Below are 26,519 nucleotides of genomic sequence, written 5' to 3'. Positions count from 1 at the left end.
AAACAACCAAATAAAGAACAGTACTACTGTCGACAACACCTCAAATAGGGATTTCGATGACACCGTTTGGTACCGGAGGTGCTCGGGTTCTGGAATATACATAACATCATCTGTTTAGGTATCGTAGCCCACTAGATATCGCATCCTCTTATACTAATATGATTTATAAAAGTAAATAACACAGTAATTATGAATTCAATGCATTTTTCATGTTTTCACATATTGCGTTGATATGATTTGCCCTAGCAGGTGCGACCTAATTCGTGAAAAGTGAAAATGAAAACATTCATTTGTAGTTTTTGTTTATTAGTGGATATGATTTGTATTATCAGGTGCAATCGTATTCGTGTACAGAGTTCCGCGAGACAGTACATGATACGCCCATCAGATGTAGAATGAGCAGTTTGCTACAAAGGGCCATAAGTGCATAAATTTTGAAGAGATAAGCGTCAAATCTACAAAGGGCCATAAGTGTATAAATTTTGAAGAGATAAGCGTCAAATCTACAAAGGGCCATAAGTGCATAAATTTTGAAGAGATAAGCGTCAAATCTTATCAAGCTTGTCCGAGCTTTCATGGCAATGAACCTTCCTACCAAGTTTGAAGTTAATCCATTCAAAATTACTCAAGTTATTGAGCGGAAACTGTTTCGGCAATTATACAAAGGGCCATAACTCCGTAAATAATCGGCAAATAGTTTTGGTTATTGCAAGCTTGCGTAGAAATAAACCTTAAGTTATTGAGCAGAAACCGTTACGTCAATTCTATAAAAGGGCCCCTTAATAACAGGCGGATAATGGTTATCGAACTTGTGCAAGCTTTCATAGAAATTAACCTTCCTATGAAGTTAGAAATGAATCCATTCAAAATTACTGAAGCTATTGAGCGGAAACTGTTTCGGCAATTCTTCAAAGGGCCATAACTGTGTAAATAACTGGTAAATAATTTTGGTTATCAAATTTGTCCGGGCTTTCATAGCAATGATCCTTCCTATTAGGTTTAAAATGAATCCATTCAAAATCACTCAAGTTATTGAGCGGAAACTAATGCCCGACCGAAAACATAATATGTACTGTCTATCGATTGGCGTATTAAAATGACAAAGTATATATCCATACATGTTTTGCTAGTAAGCGGATCTTATTTGTGGAAATAGACCAGATTAAAATTCGCTGAATTAATAAATAATGAACATATAGTAAACAAGAGGCCCAGAGGGCCTGTATCGCTCAGCTGAATATCTAAGCAATCATGGTAAAAAAAAATCTCTAAATGAGATCCTAGGGAATATGCCAGACCCCAATGCCAATTCTTGTAGTATGTCTGTATTAGATTTTTCATGTCGAGCAATTTAATGTACGGTTATGGGGTGGGGATCTCAACTGTTTCAAAGTTATGACCCAGGGACTATGTCTCAAAGGGTGGGGCCAGACCCTAGGCCATTCTGGAAGCAAATGTGCATTCTTCTCTTTATACTCCACAATTGTATATATGGTTATACTCTGGGGATCTCAATCATTTCCGAGTAATAAACTTTTTTTCGCCCCACCTTTTAGAAGGGGGGGGGGGGGGTTTCAGCCATTTGTAACAATTTTTAATCCCTGCCTCCCATGAACGCTTCTGACCAAATATGATCAATATCCATGGCATTATTCTACAGAAGTCGTTTATAACAATATAGCCTAATAACCCCCTTTTGGCCCCGCCCCTCAGCCCAACCATTTGTACAATTTTGGATCCCCACCACCTAGGGATGCTTCCAGTCAAGAATGGTTGATATCAAGTGCAGAGTTCTACAGAGGAAGTAGTTTGTAGCAATATAGCCAAATTGTCCCATTTTGGCCCCGCCCTTCAGCCCTCTTGGGGTCAGCCCAACCATTTGTACAATTTTGAATATCCACTACCGAGGGATGCTTCCAGTTAAATATGGTTAATATTCATCTCTTAAGTTCCAGAGATGAAGTCGCTTAAATCAATAAAGCCCAATTGCCCCCTTTTTGCCCCGCCACTCAGGCCCCTGGGGAGCCAGACCCTTTACGAAAGGATACTTCAGACCAAGTATGGAACAAATCCTTTCATTCCTACAGAATAAGCTATGTTTCCACTATTCGGCCCCGCGCCTCAGGCCCCAGGGGGCCAGACCCACGGTTTATACAAAATTGGTTCCCCTTCACCAAAGGATGCTTCAAAACAAATATGGAACAAATCCTTTTATTCCTACAGAAGAGGGATTTTAAAGAATTTACTGTGTTCTCTATTGGGCCCTGCCCCTCAGGTCCCTCGGCGGCCAGACCCACGGTTTATACAAAATTAGTTCCCCTTTACTTAAGGATGCTTCAGACCAAATATGGAACAAATCCTTTCATTCCTACAGAAGGAGAAGGATTTTAAAGAATTTGCTATATTTCCCATATTGGGCCCCGCCCCTCAGGCCCCTCGGGGGCCAGACTCACGGTTTATACAAAATTGGCTCCCCTTTACCCAGGGATGCTTCAGACCAAATATGGAACACATCCTTTCATTCCTACAGAAGGAGAAGGATTTTAAAGAATTTGCTAAGTGTTCCCTATTGGGCCCCGCCCCTCTGGCCCCTCGGGGCCAGACACACGGTTTATAAAAATATGGTTTCCCTTCACCCAAGGACGCTTCAGACCAAATATGGAACACATCCTTTCATTCCTACAGAAGGAGAAGGATTTTAAAGAATTTGCTAAGTGTTCCCTATTGGGCCCCGCCCCTCTGGCCCTTCGGGGCCAAACCCACGGTTTATAAAAAATTGGTTTCCCTTCACCCAAGGACGCTTCAGACGAAATATGGAACACATCCTTTCATTCTTACAGAAGAAGGATTTTAAAGAATTTGCTATATTTCCCATATTGGGCCCCGCCCCTCAGGCCCCTCGGGGGCCCGACTCACGGTTTATACAAAATTGGCTCCCCTTTACCCAAGGATGCTTCAGACCAAATATGGAACAAATCCTTTCATTCCTACAGAAGAAGAAGGATTTTAAAGAATTTACTAAGTGTTCCCTATTGGGCCCCGCCCCTCTGGCCCTTCGGGGCCAAACCCACGGTTTATAAAAAATTGGTTTCCCTTCACCCAAGGACGCTTCAGACGAAATATGGAACACATCCTTTCATTCTTACAGAAGAAGGATTTTAAAGAATTTGCTATATTTCCCCTATTGGGCCCCGCCCCTCAGCCCCCACAGGGACCAGACCTGCCATTTATACAAATGTGTTCCCCTTCCCCTAAGGATGCTTCTGACCAAATTTGGTAAAAATCTGTTGGGTCGTTTAGGAAAAGTAACGTTAGCAATTTGTAGGAAAAGTTGACGGACGACAGACGGACGCCGCGCCATTGCATAAGTTCACTAGCGCTTCGGGCAGGTGAGCTAAAAATGGATTTAATTCATTTTTCGTGTTTTCACATATTGGGTTGATAATGTGTTGTATACAGCGTGTGCTGCATAAAATACTGACTTATCAGCTGCAGGGAGCCGCCTATCAACAGGTCAGTGGGTAGCTGCGCGCCAGCTTTCCTCCCTCTTGACCCACAGCTAACTTTAAATGCTTTCTCTGCTGACTGTCTAAATTACTGTTGAAATAGAGGGCATGTGCGTTTAACCAATTAGTTGTGAGTGCCACAAGGTTCTGTTCTTGGTCCACTTTAAATTAATAATAGGTGTGCAACAAGGTTCTGTTCTTTGACAACCTTTATATAATTACAGGTGTTTCACAAGGTTCTGTTCTTGATCAACGTTTGATATAATTTCAGATGTTCAACAAGTTTCTATTCTTGGTCCACAGTTGATAGATGTATACATATACACAGTAGATTGTACCTTTAAAATTTACAATTTGCCAAACAAATGAATTACACTGCATCCGACACTCTTCGGGCGCTGGAAGCGCAGTACTTATCAAGCACTTCTGCCCAGTGGTTAACTGCCAGCTCTTGATCCACGGCCAGCTGGGTGCTTTCTCTGCTGACTGCCCAAGCTCCCAACAGCTCGATTTCTATCGATTCAATTGATCCCTAAGGCACTTAGCCTTCTCCACACTGATTGTGCGGGGAATACACTAGTCTAGAAGCTCGGTATACTTGGCTTTCTTCCACGCATATGCCGTGTCGCACCTTGACTCCCATGGGACAGTGAGATCTATTGGCACCAGTTTCTTGTCTTTAGCATACTATATCACAATGGCTGCCCTCTGTGTGGTCTGGACAATCTCTTGGAAGACCAACATCTTTCCTTAGTCGTCCCTTTTCTCCAACTAATCTTGCCTTCTAAACCTTGCACTCTTCCACAACTGAGGACATTGGGAGTTGTAACTGTTGGTTCTTCCATAGAGACATATACTGGTGAAGATATCTGTTGATGGTTCTTTCAAGGCCTTCCACATGTACAGTAGAAATTGGTATATCATATAACATGAAGGGCAACATGAGTCTTGATAACAGTCCATGTTCAAATCGTCATGCCTTAAATTTGCCAGGGAGATATGTTTGATCTATTGCTTCAGACCTTCTTGGAGTTGGTTCTTGATGCGTCATTCAGGCTGGCATCATACCATTTGCCCGGGCACTTTGTTATAGGATTGTCTACTATATATTGCATGTCCTCTCCCTGCACCTGGAGGTTGAATCTTTGTGTGACATTCCCCTTGATTACCAGACTCCTCGACTTCTTTGGTTTGAACTTCATTTTTGCCCATGTGTCACTGTCTCACTCAAAGAACTTGCACATGTGCCGTTGGAGTTATGGTCAGGTCATATACATGTATGAAACCGCTGTTAGAAGGAAGGTATACCCCTGAGGGTGTCTTTGGTCCTCTGGTTTCCCTCTTTGCTACATTGATTATCAAGCCCATCCCCATCACAAATAACACAACTGAAATAGTAACTGAAAAGCTCCTGCCATAGTGTTAACCGTTCACCAAAAGCAAACCGCAGTTGAATCCTACTGTTGGAGTAGCAATTGATGATCCATTGAAAAGTATATGGGCTGTGGTAGTGCTTCAGTGCGGTTTCGATAAGCTTGTGTGGTAAAGAACCATATGCGTTGGCGAGGTATAGCCAGACAACTGTGATGTCGTTGTGATTTACCTAAGCTTCTCTGATGATGATCTGATGGCACTTGTGTGTTCCACGCATCCCAAGAAACCTGGTACTCCTTTCTGCATTGAGGTGTCAATATACTGGTTTGATATCAGGTAAGTTGTCATTTGTTTGGCCAGCATAACAAAGAATATTTTCCCCTCCACGCCGGGTAAGAGATGGTTCTGAATTGTGTTCTTTGAACCCCTTTACTTTGGTGTAAATATTTCCTCTTTCTATTGCCAACAATCTGGTACATTGACTTTCCACGAAAACACGTTCAAGATATTCTAAAGTTGTCGTAGAAGCTTTGGACATATCTTATATATACCTTATAGGCAGTTATAAGCAATCATCTTGTAGTTACCCAATGGTATGTCGCGGACATATATAATCAGAGTGCATTTCCATCACAAATTGAGTGATTTATTCAATACTGCTATCTCTCTTGCCTGATTTATCTTTATCAATCAGATTTTTGGAGAACTTGAATGGATTTGATATGAACTCTGCTCGACGCTGGTCTCTTTTCTTGCTCTTGTCACGCAGCTGCTCTGCCTTGCGAAGGCTTATAAGTTGTGACTTCTCCTCTTCCCTGGCCTCTCTATATCTCTATAAGACCTTCAGAACACAACTGATGTCCTTGATCTGCCGCTGCCTTCTGTCTGACTGATCAGTTGTTTTTGGAGTTTTCTGAAGGATCTGTCCAAATCTTTCTATCCCGACGGTGTAAACGTCTTGTTTAGGATTCCAGTTTTCGTTCAGCGGCACCTTGAAGTATTGTCTCAAGTATTTGATGACGGTATTCGTCTTTATCTTTCCTTGCTTTCTTGTCTGCAGTCTTGGGACAGAATAGTCTTGGCTTCCTTGGCATTCCATCCGCCTTGTGACCTGCTGTTAGATGGCGGGCAGTAAGTCCGAGTTTCCACTCTGCGTTTTTAATAACGCCGATTGTGGTTCGTCGTCATCAAATACTTCTCCTTGTACCTCCATATCTGACTGATGTGTGTTGGTACGAAGCCTCTCAGTCGCTGAGAGGTCCCCAGCACAGAAGGTTTGTTCTTTACTAGGATCCTCCATCGTTTCACCAGATATAAAACCTGAGCGCTGCTGCTAACTTGCCGTGCCGTGCGCCCATACACAGTTTTTGCTTGATGGATGTGCAAGCCCCAAAGGTTCTTGCAGACTTTACCGCACCTACAATTCGTTTCTGTTTTGATTCCAGTCAAAGTCGATTGAACAAGCACTGTCGTTACCGTTTTATTCGTCCTAATGAGTTTTTCATCTAGGAAGACTCCGAGGGTATTCATCTGTAATGGAGTCTGTAGCTGAATAATGGGTGTCCTTTCAGGAAGGCTGCAATCTGGAATGCTACATCTTCTTGCCTCTGTTCAGTCTGTTTTAAATATGATGTGTCCTAGCAGGTGCGACTCATTTCGTGAACAGTTAATGTATTTATTTATTTTCTTATGAGGGGAAATGGACCCAGATAAGAGTTATTTTGAATAATAAGTGATCAGTATACAATAATTAATGGATTTGATACACTTTTCATGTTTTCACACATTGAGTTGTTTAAAATGGGTTCCAATGTACCGAGGACTAAAGATTCGTCATAGAAGACTGTTAGAGATATGTACACGTGTGTATTGTTAAAGAGTGCAGATCTCAATAGTTTCCATGTTATGACCCTGGGACAAATCCATACAGGTGGGGCCAGACGATAGAGCTATGCTCCACAGATTATGTCTCTGTGGCCAGATGAGGGCCCCGAAACAATCATGGTATAGTGTAAATGTCATTTTTTATTCCTGACTTGCAATATAATATACATTTATGGGCTGGAGATCTTGAGAGTTTCCATGTTATGATTCAGTTACAAAGTCCCCAGGGTCAGGGTCGGACCTGAAGGGGAGACGATTCTTATAAGTTATGCTATTAGTCTCTTCACGCCTTACAACAATATTTAGAGGATCTCAACCACATTTAGATGATTTCCACTTTTATTGCCACAACCCTAAGCCCCACCATTTGTACAAATATGAAGCAAGCCACCTTTGCTTCCAACCAAACAGTCAATATCCATCTCATAGTTCCAGAGGAGAAGTTACTTAAATATCCCAGCTCTGATCCTAGGGTCAGACCCTCTATTTGAATAAGTTTGATTTCCCCACCACTTAAACTTATTTTCCAGTCAGTGTTTCAGAAAAGGAAGTTGCTTGAAGAAATTGTTAATGAAAAAAAGATCAAATAATAGATTGATGTTGTGGTACTGCATATAAGCTCATGTTGGTCCTTCAGGTGAGCTAAAAACATCTGACTTGAGAGCAAAGACTACTGCTACAATTGTATACATGTATTGCAAATTGTAGTAGCTATATAGTCTTACTGAGGTGTATTGAAGCACTTAAAATGTCGAAATTAGTTATTGCTGAAAATCTGTCAAATTTAACTTATATATTGAAGTTCGTGCTTCTGTGTATAGTGCTCTTATATGCAGTGATTTTGACCACTTTGGTATCCTGTTACCAACCAGAACTGAGAAGCCCTTCTTCATACGTGTACACAAGGATACACATACATGTATATATATATATACAACCAAACCAAGTTTGCCAAAGGTCAAGTTTTTCATATTACTATACGCCAGTTTCCCATTGTATTCTATGTTATACATGTATTTGATCAGTTTTATTTTATACACAAACAATGTATGTATTAAACGTGTTGCAATGTTTCAAGACTGACTTGGTCCTTTTGTTAAGCTATTTAATCTTTTCATAAAATGTAGTATTGTGTTGTAGAATTATCAAGTGTTGCTTGTGTTATTATTTCTATAAATATATGTGCCTCGAGCTCTGATGCTGTGATATCACTTTTCATCCGTGCATGAAAATTATATTAAGACATTGTTCCCGCAGAAACAATGTTAAACTTTGCTTTAAAAGTTGTTTTGGCCAGTCAACTCATCATGGTAGGAATTCTATGAAATGGAAAAAAATATCGTCAGCAGAACCACTAAATAATTATCTCCCTTTTTGCCAACTTTCATCAATTTTTAAATGAAAGGGAAGTCATAAAAAGAAATTTCCCCCCCCAAAAAATAATAACAATTTACATAGAAATTAATGGGATGTAACATGAAAGACTTTTGACGTCTGACTGTATATGCAATGCACATGATGTAGCTAGTATGGGTGCTTGTTTGTAAGCAGTACAGTTGGTATAAAGCAGTGCGAACTCCCAAATCCATCTTCTTTAATGTAGTTAATTCTGCACCAACACACACAATAAATTAGCCTTTGTAAGACTTATGTACTAAAACTTGTATACACTATACAAATAAATAAAAAAATCTCCTTAGAATGTTTTAATCCAACTCCTACATAAAAATAATTTTCACATCCTTGATACAATGTATATACATGTACAATGTATATAAATCAAACAAATTGCCCTCTCATACAACTTCATCCATCTACTCTACTGAACTATCATACATGGAGATCACAGTGAGTCTTCAGTACCTGTATCAAGAATTCTAGTGACAAAATCATGGTTTAAGGAAATCAATTTTCAGCTACAAACCTCCATGGTCTCTTACTGCTCCACCATCAGAATGAATCATTGATCACCACACCGGCTGTATATCTTTATGTAACTGGTCACAGACCTGAAGCTATTCAACATACTCAGTAATACAGCAGGATACATATAATTCAAATGTCATTTGTCTTTTTCTTTTCAGGAAACAAGCAGTCTGCAATTAGTAACTGCAGTACTTTTCAAGATAAACACAGAATAAATTCCTGAGGAGAATAAGTTTTCTAGTTTTCATGTAGTACATGGAATAACAATCTTCTGCTGTACACTGCATGTCTTGGTGTGAACCAGTACCATTGTATTAAGGAACAGGTGCCACTGTGAACACAATGGTTGGTTCCCCACTTCATACCATATGAGTTAAAGGCCTATCAGTCTCTCCATCTATGACCACACTTCATGTTACAGCACTTATAAAATGTTGTCATTGGTTCGTCTGCTGACCGAGTCTGTATCTGCATAAAGAATGCTCTGCCATGTGCACATGTTGGACAGGTTTCTGGAAAAAAAACCAAAGATTAAGCTCTACTGTAGAACTACTAAATTCAATTATACATTTAAGTTCATTTATTTTGTTGTTAGTGCAATGGCAACAGAAATTAAAGTAAACACTAAATTCTAACACAAAAATATGACTTTTAATTATTAATATAGTTGTATGAATAGCACAATCAATATTAAGTTTTTAAACAAGAGTGATTCATTTTCATCCAAGTCGAGTGCATTCTCTTGTACATATTGCAAAATGACATTACAGGGTTGACATCTAGTTCAACAGCTGTACTATTTTACCACACTTTTTTCACTTTATTTTTGACACATGCATTATAACATAAAGGTATAATGCACTTTTTCAAGATTACAATTGTCGATCGTCACAACAAAATTTTCCGCACACAAACATGTCAGGTTGATCTCTAGTCACCACTCTAGAATTTTGAGGGTCCTCAGGTCCCCCGGGTTCTAATCCCATTCTGGCCTAGTCCGCTAAAACTGACCACAGTCTCCAAAACTCTGATCGGTCGACTGTTTAAAGTCAGCTATTGACTGTTCTATAGTTCAAAAATCTGGCAGAAGATTAATTTCTCACTCACTTGAACAGATGTCATGTATGTCACTTATAAGATACATTAATGCATCTTCGCTAGCCAAGTGTTCGTATACGAAGCGAACACTTGGCTAGCGAAGATGACATTAAGGACGCTCCATCGTTTTAGTCAATCTATCGCAAGCTTACCCCTGCTACAGAGTTTAACTATCACATTAAAAATTCTAGTGAATCAATTATAATTGGTTTTACATCCAACTAAAATTACCTGCTGTGTTATCCACATTTTCCCAGGCTGCTGCACCGCCCAACACATCGTCCACTTCTTTCAGCTTAGGATATTTTCTGTTACTAATCTAGTTTCCAAATAGATCACGATTAAAAGGTAATTTTCAATTATTACTGCAAACAAGTAACAAATCAAATCATAATCATACATTTGCAAATATAAAGGAAAGTAACGTAAAAGTTTTGTTTGTGTACATATATATATACAGCAAATACTTTTAATTTAATAAAATTCGATCAGAAATAGTTTAATGGTAGCAAAAATAAATTTTGCGCAATAACAGAGTCATGTCTGGTCTGTTCTGCATAAAAATGATGCAATACGGAACAGTAGGTCTAATCAGAGACGTAGTATACGTCTTTGGTCTAATAGAAATCTTATAATTTAATTAGAATCTTCTAAATTTGACATATGTCTGTTTTCACATTTAATATTGACTTACTTACCTTTCGCTTTATGTTCTGTATATAAGGACAAGTGTTACACGCGAACCTGTAACATCTCTCCCCCTCCTCAACAACTAAAACATTAGAACATGTGGGACAGAACATCAACATTTTCGCCACATCAATAACCGGAAGTCCGTCTATTTGACGCTTAATTCATCGTGACCATTGTAGCGTTTGAATCGGAAGTATTTGCCAGTATACCCGATTTCAAATGGCGGTGTGTAATCACGGACTTAGATAACCTAATTCCGTGGTAACTGTCAGGGTTTAGTTGCAACGAAATTTTAAAGATCAAATAATCTTTAAGGTAAAACAATGTATTGATATTTGTATACAGAACATTTAAGTTGCTATGGGTCATGACCAGTAAATGTATTATTTACAAGTCAATGAGAAATATACATTGTACCAGAGACGTTTAGCTTTATGTCTCTGATTGTACGTACAGTGCTAGCCCCTGTGGTATGTAGTGCCTGTACGTCACAGATGCTCGGATTCTGGAATATATGTGATATATTATCGCACTCCACTAGATATCGCACCCCTCATACGTATACAAATTCATCACCCCTAGATATCGCACCCCCTTATACTAATAAATCAGATGATTTAAAGGGAGTGCGATATCTAGTGGGGTGCGATAATATATCACATATATTCCAGAACCCAATTAAGCATTATGATTTATTAGTATAAGCTAGGGGGTGCGATAATATTGTAAAAGATGTGGATCGATAATTGCCTTACAAGCGTCAGCTGTAGGGAATTTCCCTTTTATTAGCTCAGTGTTGTAAATAGTGTTACTAGGGCTGAAGACTTGCAAACAGGAGGGAGGAATGAAGCATAACTGGACTGGGTCGTTCACCGTTGACTCCATCGATAGATCTTCCATCTAGAGTAAAGGGTCCTGGGTTCGAATCCCAGTCCGGCCATGCATTTCTTTGCTCCTGTTACATATGTATAAATTATTTAAGTCTGTGATTAACTCTTCAAATGTCAATATACAAAAACAAAGGTTTAATAGAAAATTAACATTCTCTTTGATTTGTGATTCAATTTCATTGTGAAAATCATATTAGTGAAAACAGTTAAAATATCATGCTGGCAATCTTGTCTTGTTTTAGAACCCGATCCTAGTGCGGAAGTTGAGTCATGGATTCTACAGAGAACAATGTGATATCCAAGAGTGATGATCATAGCCACTGTGAGACAGAACAGGATGTGGAGTCCAATGTGGAGACGGCCATAGTCCCAGCATCATCCCAAGCTATAGTTCCCTCCAGTGATCAGTCTCTGAGTCATGTAGAAGCCATGTCTCAAGTACAGGCAGTGATGGCCCATCTTATAACAGTAAGTTTACCAGGGGGTTGAGGGTCCATTCCAAGTACATGAGTGACGGCCAATATTATAACAGTAAGTTTACCAGGGGGTTGAGCGTCCATTCCAAGTACAGGAGTGATGGCCCATCTTATAACAGTAAGTTTACCAGGGGTTGAGGGTCCATTCCAAGTACAGGAGTGACTGCCAATCTTATAACAGTAAGTTTACCAGGGGGTTGAGCGTCCATTCCAAGTACAGTAGTGATGGCCCATCTTATAAAAGTAAGTTTACCTGGGGGTTGAGGGTCCATTCCAAGTACATGAGTGACGGCCAATATTATAACAGTAAGTTTACCTGGGGGTTGAGGGTCCATTCCAAGTACATGAGTGACGGCCAATATTATAACAGTAAGTTTACCTGTGGGTTGAGGGTACATTCCAAGTACAGGAAGTGATGGCCAATCTCCTAACACTAACTACATGAAACTCCCTCTTTGTGTATGGATAGTGATGATCACAGTAAGTTTACCTGTGGGTTGAGGGTACATTCCAAGTACAGGAAGTGATGGCCAATATCATAACAGTAAGTTTACCTAGGGGTTGTGGGTCCATTCCAAGTCCAGGAGTGATGGCCAGTATTATAACAGTAAGGTTACCTGGGGGTTGAGGGCCCATTCCAAGTACAGGAAGTGATGGCCAATCTCCTAACACTAACTACATGTAAGTCCCTCTTTGTGTATGGATAGTGATGATCACAGTAAGTTTACCTGTGGGTTGAGGGTACATTCCAAGTACAGGAAGTGATGGCCAATATCATAACAGTAAGTTTACCTAGGGGTTGTGGGTCCATTCCAAGTCCAGGAGTGACTGCCCATCTTCTAACAGTAAGTTTACCTCGGGGATGATGGTCCATTCCAAGTGCAGGAGTGATTGCCAATCTTATAATAGTAAGTTTACCAGGGGGTTGAGGGTTCATTCCAAGTACAGGCAGTGATGGCCAATCTTGTAACAGTAAGTTTACCTAGGGGTTGAGGGGCGATTCCAAGTACAGGCGTGATGGCCACTCTTATAACAGTCAGTTTACCTGGAGGTTGATAGTCCATTCCAAGTACAAGAGTGATGGCCAATATCATAACAGTAAGTTTATATATGTGATATATTATCGCACGTACTTGGAATGGACGCTCCACCGCTATGCAAACTTCCGGCTATAAGATTGGCAATCGCACCTCTACTTGGAATGGACCATCAACCCCCAGGTAATCTTACTGTTATAAGATGGGCCGTCACTCCTGTAATTTGAATGGACCCTCAACTCACTGGTAAACTTACTGGTATAAGATGGGCCGTCACTCCTGTAATTTGAATGGACCCTCAACCCCCTGGTAGACTTACTGTTATAATACTGGCCATCACTCCTGAACTTGGAATGGACCCTTTCAATTCAAAGGTTGGAATAGTTCATTGTGAAACTTCAGGGGTGAATGAGTTAATATGCTACACTATTTAAGGATCCCTTCCAAGTACAGGAGAGATGGCCAATCTTATAAAAGTAAGTTTACCTGGTGGTGGAGGGTCCATTCCAAGTTCAGGAGTGATGGCCAATCCTATAACAGTAAGTTTACCCGGGGGATGAGGGACCATTCCAAGTACAGTAGTGATGGCCAATATGATAACAGTAAGTTTATATATGTGATATATTATCGCACGTACTTGGAATGGACTATCAACCTCCAGGTAAACTGACTGTTATAAGATTGGACATTACTCCTGTACTTGGATTGGACCCTCAACCCCTGGTAAACTTACTATTATAAGATTGGCAATCGCTCCTGTACTTGGAAGGGATCCTTAAATAGTGTAGCATATTAACTCATTCACCCCTGAAGTTTCACAATGAACTATTCCAACCTTTGAATTGAAAGGGTCCATTCCAAGTCCAGGAGTGACTGCCCATCTTCTAACAGTAAGTTTACGAGGGGGTTGAGGGTTCATTCCAAGTACAGGCAGTGATGGCCAATCTCCTAACACTAACTACATGAAACTCCCTCTTTGTGGACGGATAGTGATGATCACAGTAAGTTTACCTAGGGGTTGTGGGTCCATTCCAAGTCCAGGAGTGATGGCCCATCTTATAACAGTAAGTTTACCTAGGGGTTGAGGGGCGATTCCAAGTACAGGCAGTGATGGCCAATCTAAGTACATGAGTGACGGCCAATATTATAAAAATGAGTTTACCGGGGGGTTGAGGTTCTAATCCAAGTACTGGGGTGCGATAATATATCACATATATTCCAGAATCCGAGCATCTGGTACTTGGAATGGACCATCAACCCCCCGGTAAACCTTCTGTTTTAATATTGGCCATCACTACTGTACTTGGAATGGACGCTCCACCGCTATGCAAACTTCCGGCTATAAGATTGGCAATCGCACCTCTACTTGGAATGGACCCTTAACCCCCCGGTAAACCTTCTGTTTTAATATTGGCCATCACTCCGGTACTTGGAATGGACTATCAACCTCCAGGTAAACTGACTGTTATAAGAGTGGCCATCACGCCTGTACTTGGAATGGCCCCTCAACCCCCCGGAAAACTTACTGTTATATTGGCCATCACTCCTGTACTGGTAATGGACCCTCAACCCCCATGTAAACTTACTGTTAGAATATTGGCCATCACCCCTGTACTTGGAATGGGCCCTCAACCCCCAGGTAACCTTACTGTTATAATATGGGCCATCACTACTGTACTTGGAATGGCCCCTCAACCCCCCGGAAAACTTACTGTTATATTGGCCCTCACTCCTGTACTTGAAATGGAATGGACCCTCAACTCCCTGGTAAACTTACTATTATAAGATTGGCAATCACTCCTGCACTTGGAATGGACCATCAACCCCCAGGTAACCTTACTGTTATAATACTGGCCATCACTCCTGTACTGGTAATGGACCCTCAACCCCAGGTAAACTTACCGTTATAATATTGGCCGTCACTCATGTACTTGGAAGGGATCATTAAATAGTGTAGCATATTAACTCATTCACCCCTGAAGTTTCACAATGAACTATTCCAACCTTTGAATTGAAAGGGTCCATTCCAAGTACAAGAGTGATGGCCAATATGATAACAGTAAGTTTACGAGGGGGTTGAGGGTTCATTCCAAGTACAGGGGTGATGGCCAATATTCTAACAGTAAGTTTACGAGGGGGTTGAGGGTTCATTCCAAGTACAGGCAGTGATGGCCAATCTCCTAACACTAACTACATGAAACTCCCTCTTTGTGTACGGATAGCGATGATAATCTCCGGACTGTATGTTAGAAGGATAATACTTTTTTTCAAATTTTTGGGATTGTCTTAAATTTTGATTCCTTTAATGTTATATTAACAAGTATGGCATTAACATAAATACAAAATCATTTTTTTTTTTAACTTCTTGATATGGTGTAAAGGATCCTAAAGGTTCTCCTGCAGGTTATCAAGTACAGGAGTGACTGCCCATCTTCTAACAGTAAGTTTACCCGGGGGATGAGGGACCATTCCAAGTACAGGAAGTGATGGCCAATCTCCTAACACTAACTACATGTAAGTCCCTCTTTGTGTATGGATAGTGATGATCACAGTAAGTTTACCTGGTGGTGGAGGGTCCATTCCAATTACAGGAGTGATTGCCAATCTTATAGCCGGAAGTTTGCATAGCGGTGGAGCGTCCATTCCAAGTACCGGAGTGATGGCCAATCTCATAACACTAACTACATGTAACTCCCTCTTTGTGTACGGATAGTGATGATCATCTCCGGACTGTATGTTAGAAGGATAAGACTTTTTTCAAATTTTTGGGATTGTCTTAAATTTTGATTCCTTTAATGTTATATTAACAAGTATGGCATTAACATAAATACAAAATCATTTTTTTTTCAAACTACATGATATGGTGTAAAGGAATCCTAAAGGTTCACCTGCAGGTTATGGAAAATTCAAACAGAAAATACCCCACTTGATCCACTTTGTCATAAAATGACTTTGTTAGCAATTGATGATAAGTGATATTTGACCTTTGACCCTAGGAGGACCCACTGTTGTCTGACCTGCCCCCTCAAGTGACCTTAGAGGAGGTGAATTCCTGTGTGGCCCTGGAGTATGGACAAGCAATAGTAGTGAATGTACGACGGGCCGATGACGAGGTGATGGGTAAGATTGTAACTAGCAAGTGTGCTTTACTGACATCAAAATGTATTGATAATATATAAGTAATTGATAACAATTGCATTAACTCATTCACCCCTGAAGTTTCACAATGAACTATTCCAACCTTTGAATTGAAAGGGTTCAAATGTGTCTTAAGGGGTGAATGAGTTAATATGCTACACTATTTAAGGATCCCTGACCCACTGCACTAAATCAGGACTGTAATCTATGTCACTCGTATCTTTAGTCCGAATTATTCTGACGTTTTATCGACTTTTTTTATATCGGTCTGTCGTCAATTAACGTCGGAACTCCGGCCCTCTGTAATATGCGGGAAATAAGCGCCCCGCATCGGGTCGCACTTCAAACTGATATTTTAGAAACAAATCGTCACTTTCACACACATGTCGCACATGGATCGAAAGATCTATTCTTTATGCACCAGGTGGTATCAATAACATGTTTCAAAGATCATTACGAACAGTATTTTCCAACATTTTCTATACCAACCCATGTTTTTAATGGAAATTAGGGCATGAGCAATGTCACACGACTTGACGAGCTCTCGCTTTACCGAAGGTATTTCGCAACGTTATGACGTAGGCATGCGAGATTTTAGTCACGTGGCATTAGAAGGCAGGGTTATAAACAAACTAGAGTAAAACAGAGTAAGTTTGAAAAATATGTTTTTAGTGATTGTATTGGTTGTTTGAGGCATGTATTTTATGTTCATCTTGTGCATAAAGAATAGATCTTTCGATCCATGTGCGACATGTGTGAAAGTGACGATTTGTTTCTAAAATATCAGTTTGAGGTGCGACCCGGGTGCGGGTCGCTTATTTCCCGAATATTATAGAGGGCCGGAGTTCTGACGTCAATCGACGACAGACCGATATAAAAAAGTCGATAAAACGTCAGAATAATTCGGACTATCGTATCTTGTACGTCATCATACTGACTAAAATTTAGATCAGCATGCATGAAAGGTGACTGATGCTTTAATATATTAACTAATTATGTAAAAAATTGTCTGAGATTGAACTTTTTTGTTGTAGCGGTAGTAGTTACCCAGAATGCAACAGTGCTGGATTTAAAACATGCAATCAAGCGCTACATCACTCTGAGGCAGATGCGAAATGGAGGAAAGCTGCATATTAGCTGGTAGGTTGAATAAAGGGGTTTATACTATATATATACATATGTATATTGTAGCATACACTGTAGGTTGAATAGGTTATTCATTGTTTTATGTATACCGGATAGTTGTTATGTAGTTTGAATAAAAGTTTGTAGCATACATATATTATGTAGGCTGATTTACAGCTAATCGGTTTAATATCTGCTGGTATGTTGAATCAGCATTTATTTATAGTAATATTAATGTGAGGTATATTTCTGCTAAAAAGATAACTTAAAGTACTGTGAGTAGTTTAAAAGCAGGAATTTTTTAAAAATCAAAATGGGTACGTTGAATTATTTTGTAGCTGATAGTTGTACAAGGTTATTGGTTATCCAATATGAAAATCTTATCTCTACAAAACGAAGGATAAGCATTGATAATGAGATACAGTTCTGTATTTATATGTATGAATGCAATCAGATCCCAGATAAATTTTGAATTTCTGCATCAAGTTTGAATTTTATTCAGCTAGTAGATCCATCTAGTTTATAATATTCAGACTTTTAGGTTTAGTATTTTTTTTTCATATATATTCAGTATCCACTAATTAGATTGAATTATGATTTTGTTATTTATGGTTGTGTCCGACCTTCTCTTTACAGGAGATATATATGGAAGAGGTACTGGTTATACTTCAATTCTCAGAAACTTTCTGATGACAGAAAAACGTTGAAGCAGTAAGTCAGTTTAAATTGATATAGAAGTGGGTTTATAGCTGTCACAATTTAAAAAATATGTACACATCATGCTTGTCAGTAATCACACTACTTAATTTGAGTACCTTAATAATGATATTAAGAAGTTTTCAAATTGAGGAATTTGAGTTTTGTAAAGGTTTATTATGCTATTGTAAATATCATGATTTTCATTTTGTCTTAAAGACATCTTAAATTTGTTTTCCAGTTAATGTAAATTCTTTCATATCATTTGCCAGGTACGAGATTAGAAACAAGGACGAGGTAACGTTTATGAAGAGATTGAAAGACCATGGATGACAGCATTAATTGATTACCGTCAAATAATATATACTGAATGTAGGACTGACCCTACACAACAGCTCCAGACACTATTGGCCATTGAATCAGGACCAGTAAAGATCTTTACCATCAACAACTTGTCCCTGTTTCTCCAACTTGTGGCAGGTCTAAAGGTCTGTGTACAACATGGTGAGCATCTTGTCCAGCAAGAGTAGAGAACAAATATTCAAATACAAGATTAAAACAGTGTCCCATGTTGTAAAGTGGAAATAAAGTGTGGAAATTGCAGGTATCTAACAGAGCTATGAACACTGGAAGTATTCAATACATCTGTGGACAGTGAAGGTGCTCAACAGAAATGTGGACATTGGAGATGTATTCAATGTTACTATGGATACTTGAGCTGTTCAGTAGAGCTATGGGCATCAAAGTATTCAATAGAGGTGTACACTGGAAGTATTCAACAGAGATACTCATCAACGGTCAACATAATTGTGGACTTCGGAGATGTATTCAATGTAACTATGGATACTCGAGGTGTTCAGTAGAGCTATGGGCATCAAAGTATTCAATAGAGCTTGAGGTATTCAATGGAAGTATTCAACAGAGATTTGGACACTGGAGGTGTTCACTGGAGGTGTGGGCACTGAAGATATCCAACAGAGATGTGGACACTGGAGGTGTTCACTAGAGGTGTGGGCATGGAAGTATTCAATAGAGGTGTGGACACTGGAGGTGGTCACTAGAAGTGTGGGCATCGAAGTATTCAACAGAGATGTGGACACTGGAGGTGTTCATTAGAGCCTAGAGGTGTGGGCACTGAAGATATCCAACAGAGTACAATGGTACTGGACATGTTCAATTAAGATATGGACATTGTAGGTATTTAATAAAGACATGATCACATATTTACTGGATTCATTATGATTCAGCTCTGGATACTAGTGATTTTTTAGGATATATTTCAGGGGAGTCCTAGCATCATTTTCAAATTGTTGACAAGTCCCAGTACAAAGATATTTAAAATACACAGGATACTGGAGGGATTCAATGGATTTATGATGAGAGATTCACAATCTAGAGCTGTAGATACTGGAGGCGTTCACACTAATTATACCCGTTACTGTATTTATAGCTGTATGGTATTGTAGATCTTATGTAGGAACAATAATGTATAGAATTCACTTCGTATGAATTGCAAATGTAGATCTGCGACACCTTTTCATCTTTATAGTAAAGATTATGTGACACAGATCTAGACTACATGTACTTATTGGCTCATCTCAGTTACATTTGTACAAAGTCAAGAGGTGTACTGTTATAAGAGTATGAGCAGTCCATTACAGGTAACTGGCTAAATGAATTTCACTGGCAGTGTGAAGGGTAGCATCAATGACTACAACCTAGATAGTTCCGGGGCAGGCACGTTCTAGTTTGTAAAACATTTTATTTTAGAATTTTGAGGGAGATCTGGTCCATATCCTGTATGATTCAAGAGATTTAAGTTAATTTTCTCTATGCACACTCTTCACAAAAGAACTAAATGTAAATGGAATGAAAACCATCTTTTAGATGTGTAATTCATAATTTGTTGAAAGTTACAAGCTTCCATATGAAAGCACAATCAGAATGCATGGTGGCTGGATTAACAAGGATAGATAGTGGCACACTCAGATACATGGTGCCATATATTATGTTATTATTTTTTCATATTATTCCCAAACAAGTGATTGGTTAGAAGTGCATCACGTGTCCACCGATAAAAACTGATATTGACTTGGAGCTCATGATTTTTGTTGAAGGACTGGATGTTTCTATAAATAGAATTATGACGTGTCTCCAAAACAATGCACCGTCCCACTTCCAAAGCTTTTTCTGTTGTGTTTTTTTTTACAGATTGCTTACATTACTGTTTTGTAAAATAATAAAATAATTGTGCCTTTAACTTCGGTCAATACCTGGATTTATCAACCTCAGCCAAAGGCTATAATTGAATAATAGCTGGCTAGAAGGTGGCATAATTAGATAAGTGGTGCCATATATTATGATGTCAGGCTAGATAGTGACACTATCAGATAAGTGGTGCCATATATTATGATGTCAGGCTAGATAGTGTCACTATCAGATAAGTGGTGCCATATATTAGGATGACCAGCTAGATAGTGTCACTATCAGATAAGTGGTGCCATATATTATGATGACCAGCTAGATAGTGTCACTATCAGATAAGTGTTCCATATATTATGATGTCAGGCTAGATAGTGTCACTATCAGATAAGTGGTGCCAAATATTATGATGACCAGCTAGATAGTGTCACTATCAGATAAGTGGTGCCATATATTATGATGACCAGCTAGATAGTGTCACTATCAGATAAGTGGTGCCATATATTATGATGACCAGCTAGATAGTGTCACTATCAGATAAGTGGTGCCATATATTATGATGACCAGCTAGATAGTGTCACTATCAGATAAGTGGTGCCATATATTATGATGACCAGCTAGATAGTGTCACTATCAGATAAGTGGTGCCATATATTATGATGACCAGCTAGATAGTGTCACTATCAGATAAGTGGTGCCATATATTATGATGACCAGCTAGATAGTGTCACTATCAGATAAGTGGTGCCATATATTATGATGACCAGCTAGATAGTGTCACTATCAGATAAGTGGTGCCATATATTATGATGACCAGCTAGATAGTGTCACTATCAGATAAGTGGTGCCATATATTATGATGACCAGCTAGATAGTGTCACTATCAGATAAGTGGTGCCATATATTATGATGACCAGCTAGATAGTGTCACTATCAGATAAGTGGTGCCATATATTATGATGACCAGCTAGATAGTGTCACTATCAGATAAGTGGTGCCATATATTATGATGACCAGCTAGATAGTGTCACTATCAGATAAGTGGTGCCATATATTATGATGACCAGCTAGATAGTGTCACTATCAGATAAGTGGTGCCATATATTATGATGACCAGCTAGATAGTGTCACTATCAGATAAGTGGTGCCATATATTATGATGACCAGCTAGATAGTGTCACTATCAGATAAGTGGTGCCATATATTATGATGTCAGGCTAGAAAGTGGCACTATCAGATAAGTGGTGCCATATATTATGATGTCGGACTAGATAGTGGCACTATCAGATATGTGGTGACATATATTATGATGTCAGGCTAGATAGTGGCACTATCAGATAAGTGGTGCCATATATTAGGATGACCAGCTAGATAGTGGCACTATCAGATAAGTGGTGCCATATATTATGATGTCAGGCTAGATAGTGTCACTATCAGATAAGTGGTGCCATATATTATGTCAGGCTAGATAGTGGTACTATCAGATATGTGGTGACATATTATGATGTCAGGCTAGATAGTGTCACTATCAGATAAGTGGTGCCATATATTATGATGTCAGGTTAGATAGTGGAACTATCATATAATTGGTGCCATATATTATGATGTCAGGCTAGATAGTGTCACTATCAGATAAGTGGTGCCATTTATTATGTCAGGCTAGAAAGTGGCACTATCAGATAAGTGGTGCCATATATTATGATGTCAGGCTAGATTGTGGCACTATCATATAATTGGTGCCATATATTATGATGTCAGGCTAGAAAGTGGCACTATCAGATAAGTGGTGCCATATATTATGATGTCAGGTTAGATAGTGGAACTATCATATAATTGGTGCCATATATTATGATGTCAGGCTAGATAGTGGCACTATCAGATAAGTGGTGCCATATATTATGATGTCAGGCTAGATAGTGGTACTATCATATAATTATATAAGTGGTGCCATATATTATGATGTCATGTTAGATAGTGGCACTATCGGATAATTATATAAGTGGTGTCATATATTATGATGTCAGGCTAGATAGTGGCACTAACATACAATTATATAAGTGGTGCCATATATTATGATGTCATGTTAGATAGTGGCACTATCGGATGATTATATAAGTGGTGCCATATATTATGATGTCATGTTAGATAGTGGCACTATCGGATGATTATATAAGTGGTGCCATATATTATGATGTCATGTTAGATAGTGGCACTATCGGATGATTATATAAGTGGTGCCATATATTATGATGTCAGGCCAGATAGTGTCACTATCATACAATTGGTGCCATATATAATGACGACAGGCTAGAAAGTGGCACTATCATATAATTATATAAGTGGTGCCATATATTATGACGACAGGCTAGATAGTGGCACTATCATATAATTATATAAGTGCTGCCATATATTATGACGACACACTAGAAAGTGTCACTATCATATAAATATATAAGTGGTGCCATATATTAGGATGTCAGGCTAGATAATGGCACAATCAGATAATTGGGACATGGCTGGATTAATGAGGTTGGATAGTGGGACAACCAGATTAGCAGTGGTGCAGTGACTGGATTTTTACAAGGTTAGTTCTGGTAGCACTATTGAATTGGTGGTGGCTGGATTATAAAGTGGATGTATATACATGTATATAGTAGCTCATTCAGATCAGTGGTGGGATAAACTCCACACGTGTTAACAGTGATAAACCAAACTTTAATACAAAAAAACAACTGGAATCTACAGATTATTTGTTTACAACATTTAATTTGAATAAATTATATACAAACATAATGTTTGGGTAAAACACAATTTTAACAATGTCTCGGTTTTCACCCTCACGGTCCTTCCTCCGACATCCTTCTAATATAAAGCATAAAACATCAACGTCTCCATGTACTACATACATACTGTATCGGGTTAGTACCATCAGTAACCGACACATTCGTGGCTAGTTATCACAAATGTGCTGCCTGCTGGAATACAGGATGTTTGTCTTCATAAATACCTACTCATCATCAATGACAAGTACAAAAGTATAATTAGTAGTCTGGGGGAAAATTTTAATCCTAAAACACAACATGATAACTTGTTCGTCAAATGAAATAGCACTAAAGTAACATGTTGTTAAAATATAAAACTTCCTCTATCTATAAAACAACTCCCTATTACTTCCTTATCATGTTATAATTGGAGAAAATACATTATTCTCCACCATAATTCTGAAGTAAACTTGTAGTGTTGTGTTTGTGACTATTACCGTAGTGAGCCCATAAGTCTGTACTCCTACTTCAAATATCATTAGAGTATTGTCCCCTGGTTCGCAGCTAGTCAAGTGATCTGATAACTCCCATGAAAATTGTTCTACAAAACTAGAAACCTAATATTCCTTGAAGAGAAATGCTGTATCTTGATCGGATGGACATTTCGGTCTGAAATTGAGCACATCTAGAAGACCTCAAGACATCCTACTTTAAGGAAAATATCACAAAGAACACTCTCCTATTCCTTCTAGCTATCAATGCAGACCTTGAATCTTGTCATCAGATAAGTGTCATGTTATATCAGTGTATGACACCCTGCGCGTGAACTTGTTTATCATAACAGACAGCACACATGTATCGAAATTTCATTTTGGTTCACTCAGATCATCACTGGAGACATTCTCATACTGCTGTAGGGTAAAAAAACCAGAAACAAAAAGGCACTATAACTGCCAGTTGTTCCTGTTCCAGTTTTCTGATTGCACTTGTTTTTCTAGCACTTGAGATTTCATGTTCCATGGACCGTTATCCTATATAATCCATTATAGGAGCATGGTTTCTGGTCGCTCCATGAACTTCCTGAATTCTGCGAGCCATTGGGCACCGACAGCTCCATCTACGACCCGATGATCACAGCTGAGAGTTACAGACATCATGTTGGCCTGGCCATATCTGTGAATAGAAATGCATTTGACATATAATATTATTGTGCTGTAACTTTTAGGGGTAGGTATACGTAAATACTGTAGTGTTACAGAAGCAAAGTAACAGTGTTAGAAGCACACAGACTGCTAGAAAGATCACAGTCTATTTCCTGTAAACATTCTTATTCAAACTTGTTAATACAGGTAGGTACGCCCATGTCAAGTTTTATGGAAATCTGTCGGGAAATATTGCTGCTGGAGTGATGACCAGGAGAAGGACATGACAAAAAGATCATAACCCCTGATTTGTGTAATGGAGTAACAATTAATAAATACACTGCGATGGATTCCAAAAGTTTTACAAAATTTAGAGTAAAGTTATAATGACCAACTTGGGACCCAACTTTCAATGGGCCTAGTCTATTATAGCCTGTATCATCTAGACCTTAAAAGCAATTCTGATGATTCTGCTAACGTAGCCAGTAGGAAAGTGCTTTTATTTTTGAACAATTTTTACGAAGATTATATAGTATTTAGAAACTCAGTTTTATATTCATTCCTTCAAAATATCAAAAAAACTTCAGGGCCAACACAACAAAAAATGGTTTGTCAGGTTAGCATTCTAAGAATGGAGATTGTAAGAAATTATGCAAGAAAACATTCTCCCCAAATAGTTTATGAATTTGTACCAAGCCTATAGATTAACTGCCGATGTGATCTACTGACCCTTGATTGCTGTCTTCATCCACGACCAGCCTCTTTTCTGCCCCACCCACCGCTAGGATACATGCCTGTAAAGAAAACAGAAATGCTTACACCTCTCTTGTTACGTATGTACCATACTTTCAAACAACATACATATTGCATACATAAATCAATGTAAACTTGACATGCATTTTGAAATAAACTGTAAAAGTTAACATCTTCATGTATTTTCTCCACTTGATCACACAAAATTCCTGATGGCAGTCAAATCACAGACTGGAGTAGAAAATTATTCCTCTTCAAATTTATTAGAACTTGTACCAATATGCTTATCAAAACAAAAGAATTGGACAGGATTACTTACCTGTGGAGGGTTGATTACAGCAGAGAATGACTTTATCCCGTACATGCCAAGGTTTGAAATAGTGAAGGTTCCTCCCTGAAGCAAAATGACAACACCATGACCTCTGTGATTAATTTTTATGTCATTTTCCCTCTGTACATAAACCCTTTTCAGATTTTCCTATCTCTTAAAATGTTGCTGTTTTTATTAATTTGTTTAATGTACACAATCTCTATTAAATCTCTAGAGAATGTTTAAACAATATTTGTTTTATTATCAAACAAGCAATGCAACAATATATACAAATGAATGCCATATTTATCTTGGTACCAATCACTTAAAAGTTTGGAGTATTTTACAAACAAGAGGCCCATAGGCCTAAACGGTCACCTGGGTAAATTCTGAAGTACTCAAATTGTAGCATTTATTAATCGGCACATAGTTACTCTGGAGAGATGACATACACCCATACTAACATGGAGACCAGGCATACACATGCTGTATACATAAATTAGATGATATGTTTAAAGGTTTATGTACAGATGAAGTTGTAAATGTCCTAGCCAATCACAGGCCAGGGTGGTCATCTGGAATTTTACAATCAGCATGAAAAATAACAAACTTGGTTGAAACCTCATATGGAACACTTCTATAAGTTAGAAGTCAATCGGTATAGACTTTTTTGAGGAGAACAAGAAGATTAGGTAAAAAACACCTCTGTCAAGTGTCAATTAGAGATCAGGATGACCAACTAGGATTTTCTGATCGACACAAAAAGTAAAAAAAACTTGTTTGGAACCTCATAAGGAACATTTGTACAAATAAGGAAGAGAATTGCTGCAGAAATCTTGCAAAGTCGAAAACTTCTCGTCTCAGCAAATCAGAGACTAGGATCGACCATGCATATTCTCTGACTGGTGGTCACTGGTAGTACAGTCTGATCAGGCCTATTTGCGAATTTGTCTGAGATCTTATTGAAAAAAAGCAGCTTCGCAAATTTCATTGAAATCAATTCACATTTACTCAAATTATTGTGCTCACAAGCTCAAGTCCCATAGGCTCCAATAGCAATTAAAACTTCAAAGACCCATAACTCAGTCAGTAACTGTCTGATCAGGACCATTTTCGAACTTGTTTGAGATCTTATTGATCAATATAAAGCATGTTGGATTTTTTTTTATTGAAATCCATTAAAGTCAACGCACGACCCACAATGACAGATAAAGACGGAGTGCAATAGGTCACCATGACCTATGGTCAGGTGACCTAAAAATTCAGACCTTCATATCATGGTTCTTATATATCATTGTTGATGTTAAAGGGCCTGTTTCCAGTAATGTTAAATCTCCATAGGAGCCTGCCCCCGTATAATTTCTTATCTAGCTCAACTACTGTTTTTTCCTTTTCCGAAGAATAATTTTACACCTTTCCGACACCCAGATTTCATAATTTCAGTGAAAATGTATTTTTATAAAGTTGTCAATTTCAGCATCAAAGACATAAGTTCGTAAATAAAAGA

At 38.7% G+C, this 26,519-nt stretch overlaps 3 protein-coding genes across 6 annotated transcripts in view; 1 reads left to right on the top strand and 2 right to left on the bottom strand.

Moving 5' to 3' along the window:
- Window positions 1-8,459: 8,459 nt before the first annotated feature.
- Window positions 8,460-10,630, bottom strand: LOC110457362 (DNA-directed RNA polymerase III subunit RPC10-like). The gene is made up of 3 exons (XM_021508589.1): window positions 10,487-10,630; window positions 10,020-10,107; window positions 8,460-9,202 (listed from the first exon to the last, which is right to left on the bottom strand). The coding sequence occupies exons 1-3, from the start codon at window positions 10,595-10,597 to the stop codon at window positions 9,075-9,077; spliced, it is 327 nt and encodes a 108-aa protein (XP_021364264.1). The 5' UTR covers window positions 10,598-10,630; the 3' UTR covers window positions 8,460-9,074.
- A 45-nt stretch (window positions 10,631-10,675) lies between these two features.
- Window positions 10,676-19,909, top strand: LOC110457391 (U11/U12 small nuclear ribonucleoprotein 25 kDa protein-like). 4 transcript variants are annotated; one of them, XM_021508641.1, is made up of 6 exons: window positions 10,676-10,796; window positions 11,614-11,839; window positions 15,881-16,004; window positions 17,057-17,162; window positions 17,784-17,858; window positions 18,116-19,909. In XM_021508641.1, the coding sequence occupies exons 2-6, from the start codon at window positions 11,642-11,644 to the stop codon at window positions 18,174-18,176; spliced, it is 564 nt and encodes a 187-aa protein (XP_021364316.1). In that variant the 5' UTR covers window positions 10,676-10,796; window positions 11,614-11,641; the 3' UTR covers window positions 18,177-19,909. The 4 variants fall into 4 exon arrangements, with proteins under 4 accessions (XP_021364316.1, XP_021364319.1, XP_021364317.1 ...); XM_021508644.1 differs by having other exon boundaries at window positions 10,690-10,742; XM_021508642.1 differs by lacking the exon at window positions 10,676-10,796 and adding an exon at window positions 11,241-11,386.
- Window positions 19,910-22,791: 2,882 nt separating this feature from the next.
- LOC110457363 (dihydrolipoyllysine-residue acetyltransferase component of pyruvate dehydrogenase complex, mitochondrial-like) overlaps window positions 22,792-26,519 on the bottom strand; it is a 15,216-nt gene continuing 11,488 nt past the window's right edge. Inside the window, exons 9-11 of the mRNA XM_021508590.1 lie at window positions 25,022-25,096; window positions 24,679-24,743; window positions 22,792-23,980 (exon numbers count right to left, since the gene is read on the bottom strand). Of these exons, the coding sequence (XP_021364265.1) occupies window positions 23,851-23,980; window positions 24,679-24,743; window positions 25,022-25,096 (270 nt within the window). The 3' untranslated portion in view covers window positions 22,792-23,850. The remainder of the gene's footprint in view (window positions 23,981-24,678; window positions 24,744-25,021; window positions 25,097-26,519) is intronic.

The sequence above is a fragment of the Mizuhopecten yessoensis genome, unplaced genomic scaffold (genome assembly GCF_002113885.1).
Source record: "Mizuhopecten yessoensis strain PY_sf001 unplaced genomic scaffold, ASM211388v2 scaffold9109, whole genome shotgun sequence".
NCBI lineage: Eukaryota > Metazoa > Mollusca > Bivalvia > Pectinida > Pectinidae > Mizuhopecten > Mizuhopecten yessoensis.
Note: the sequence above shows the minus strand (reverse complement) of the source record. Positions and strands in the feature narration are given on the sequence as shown.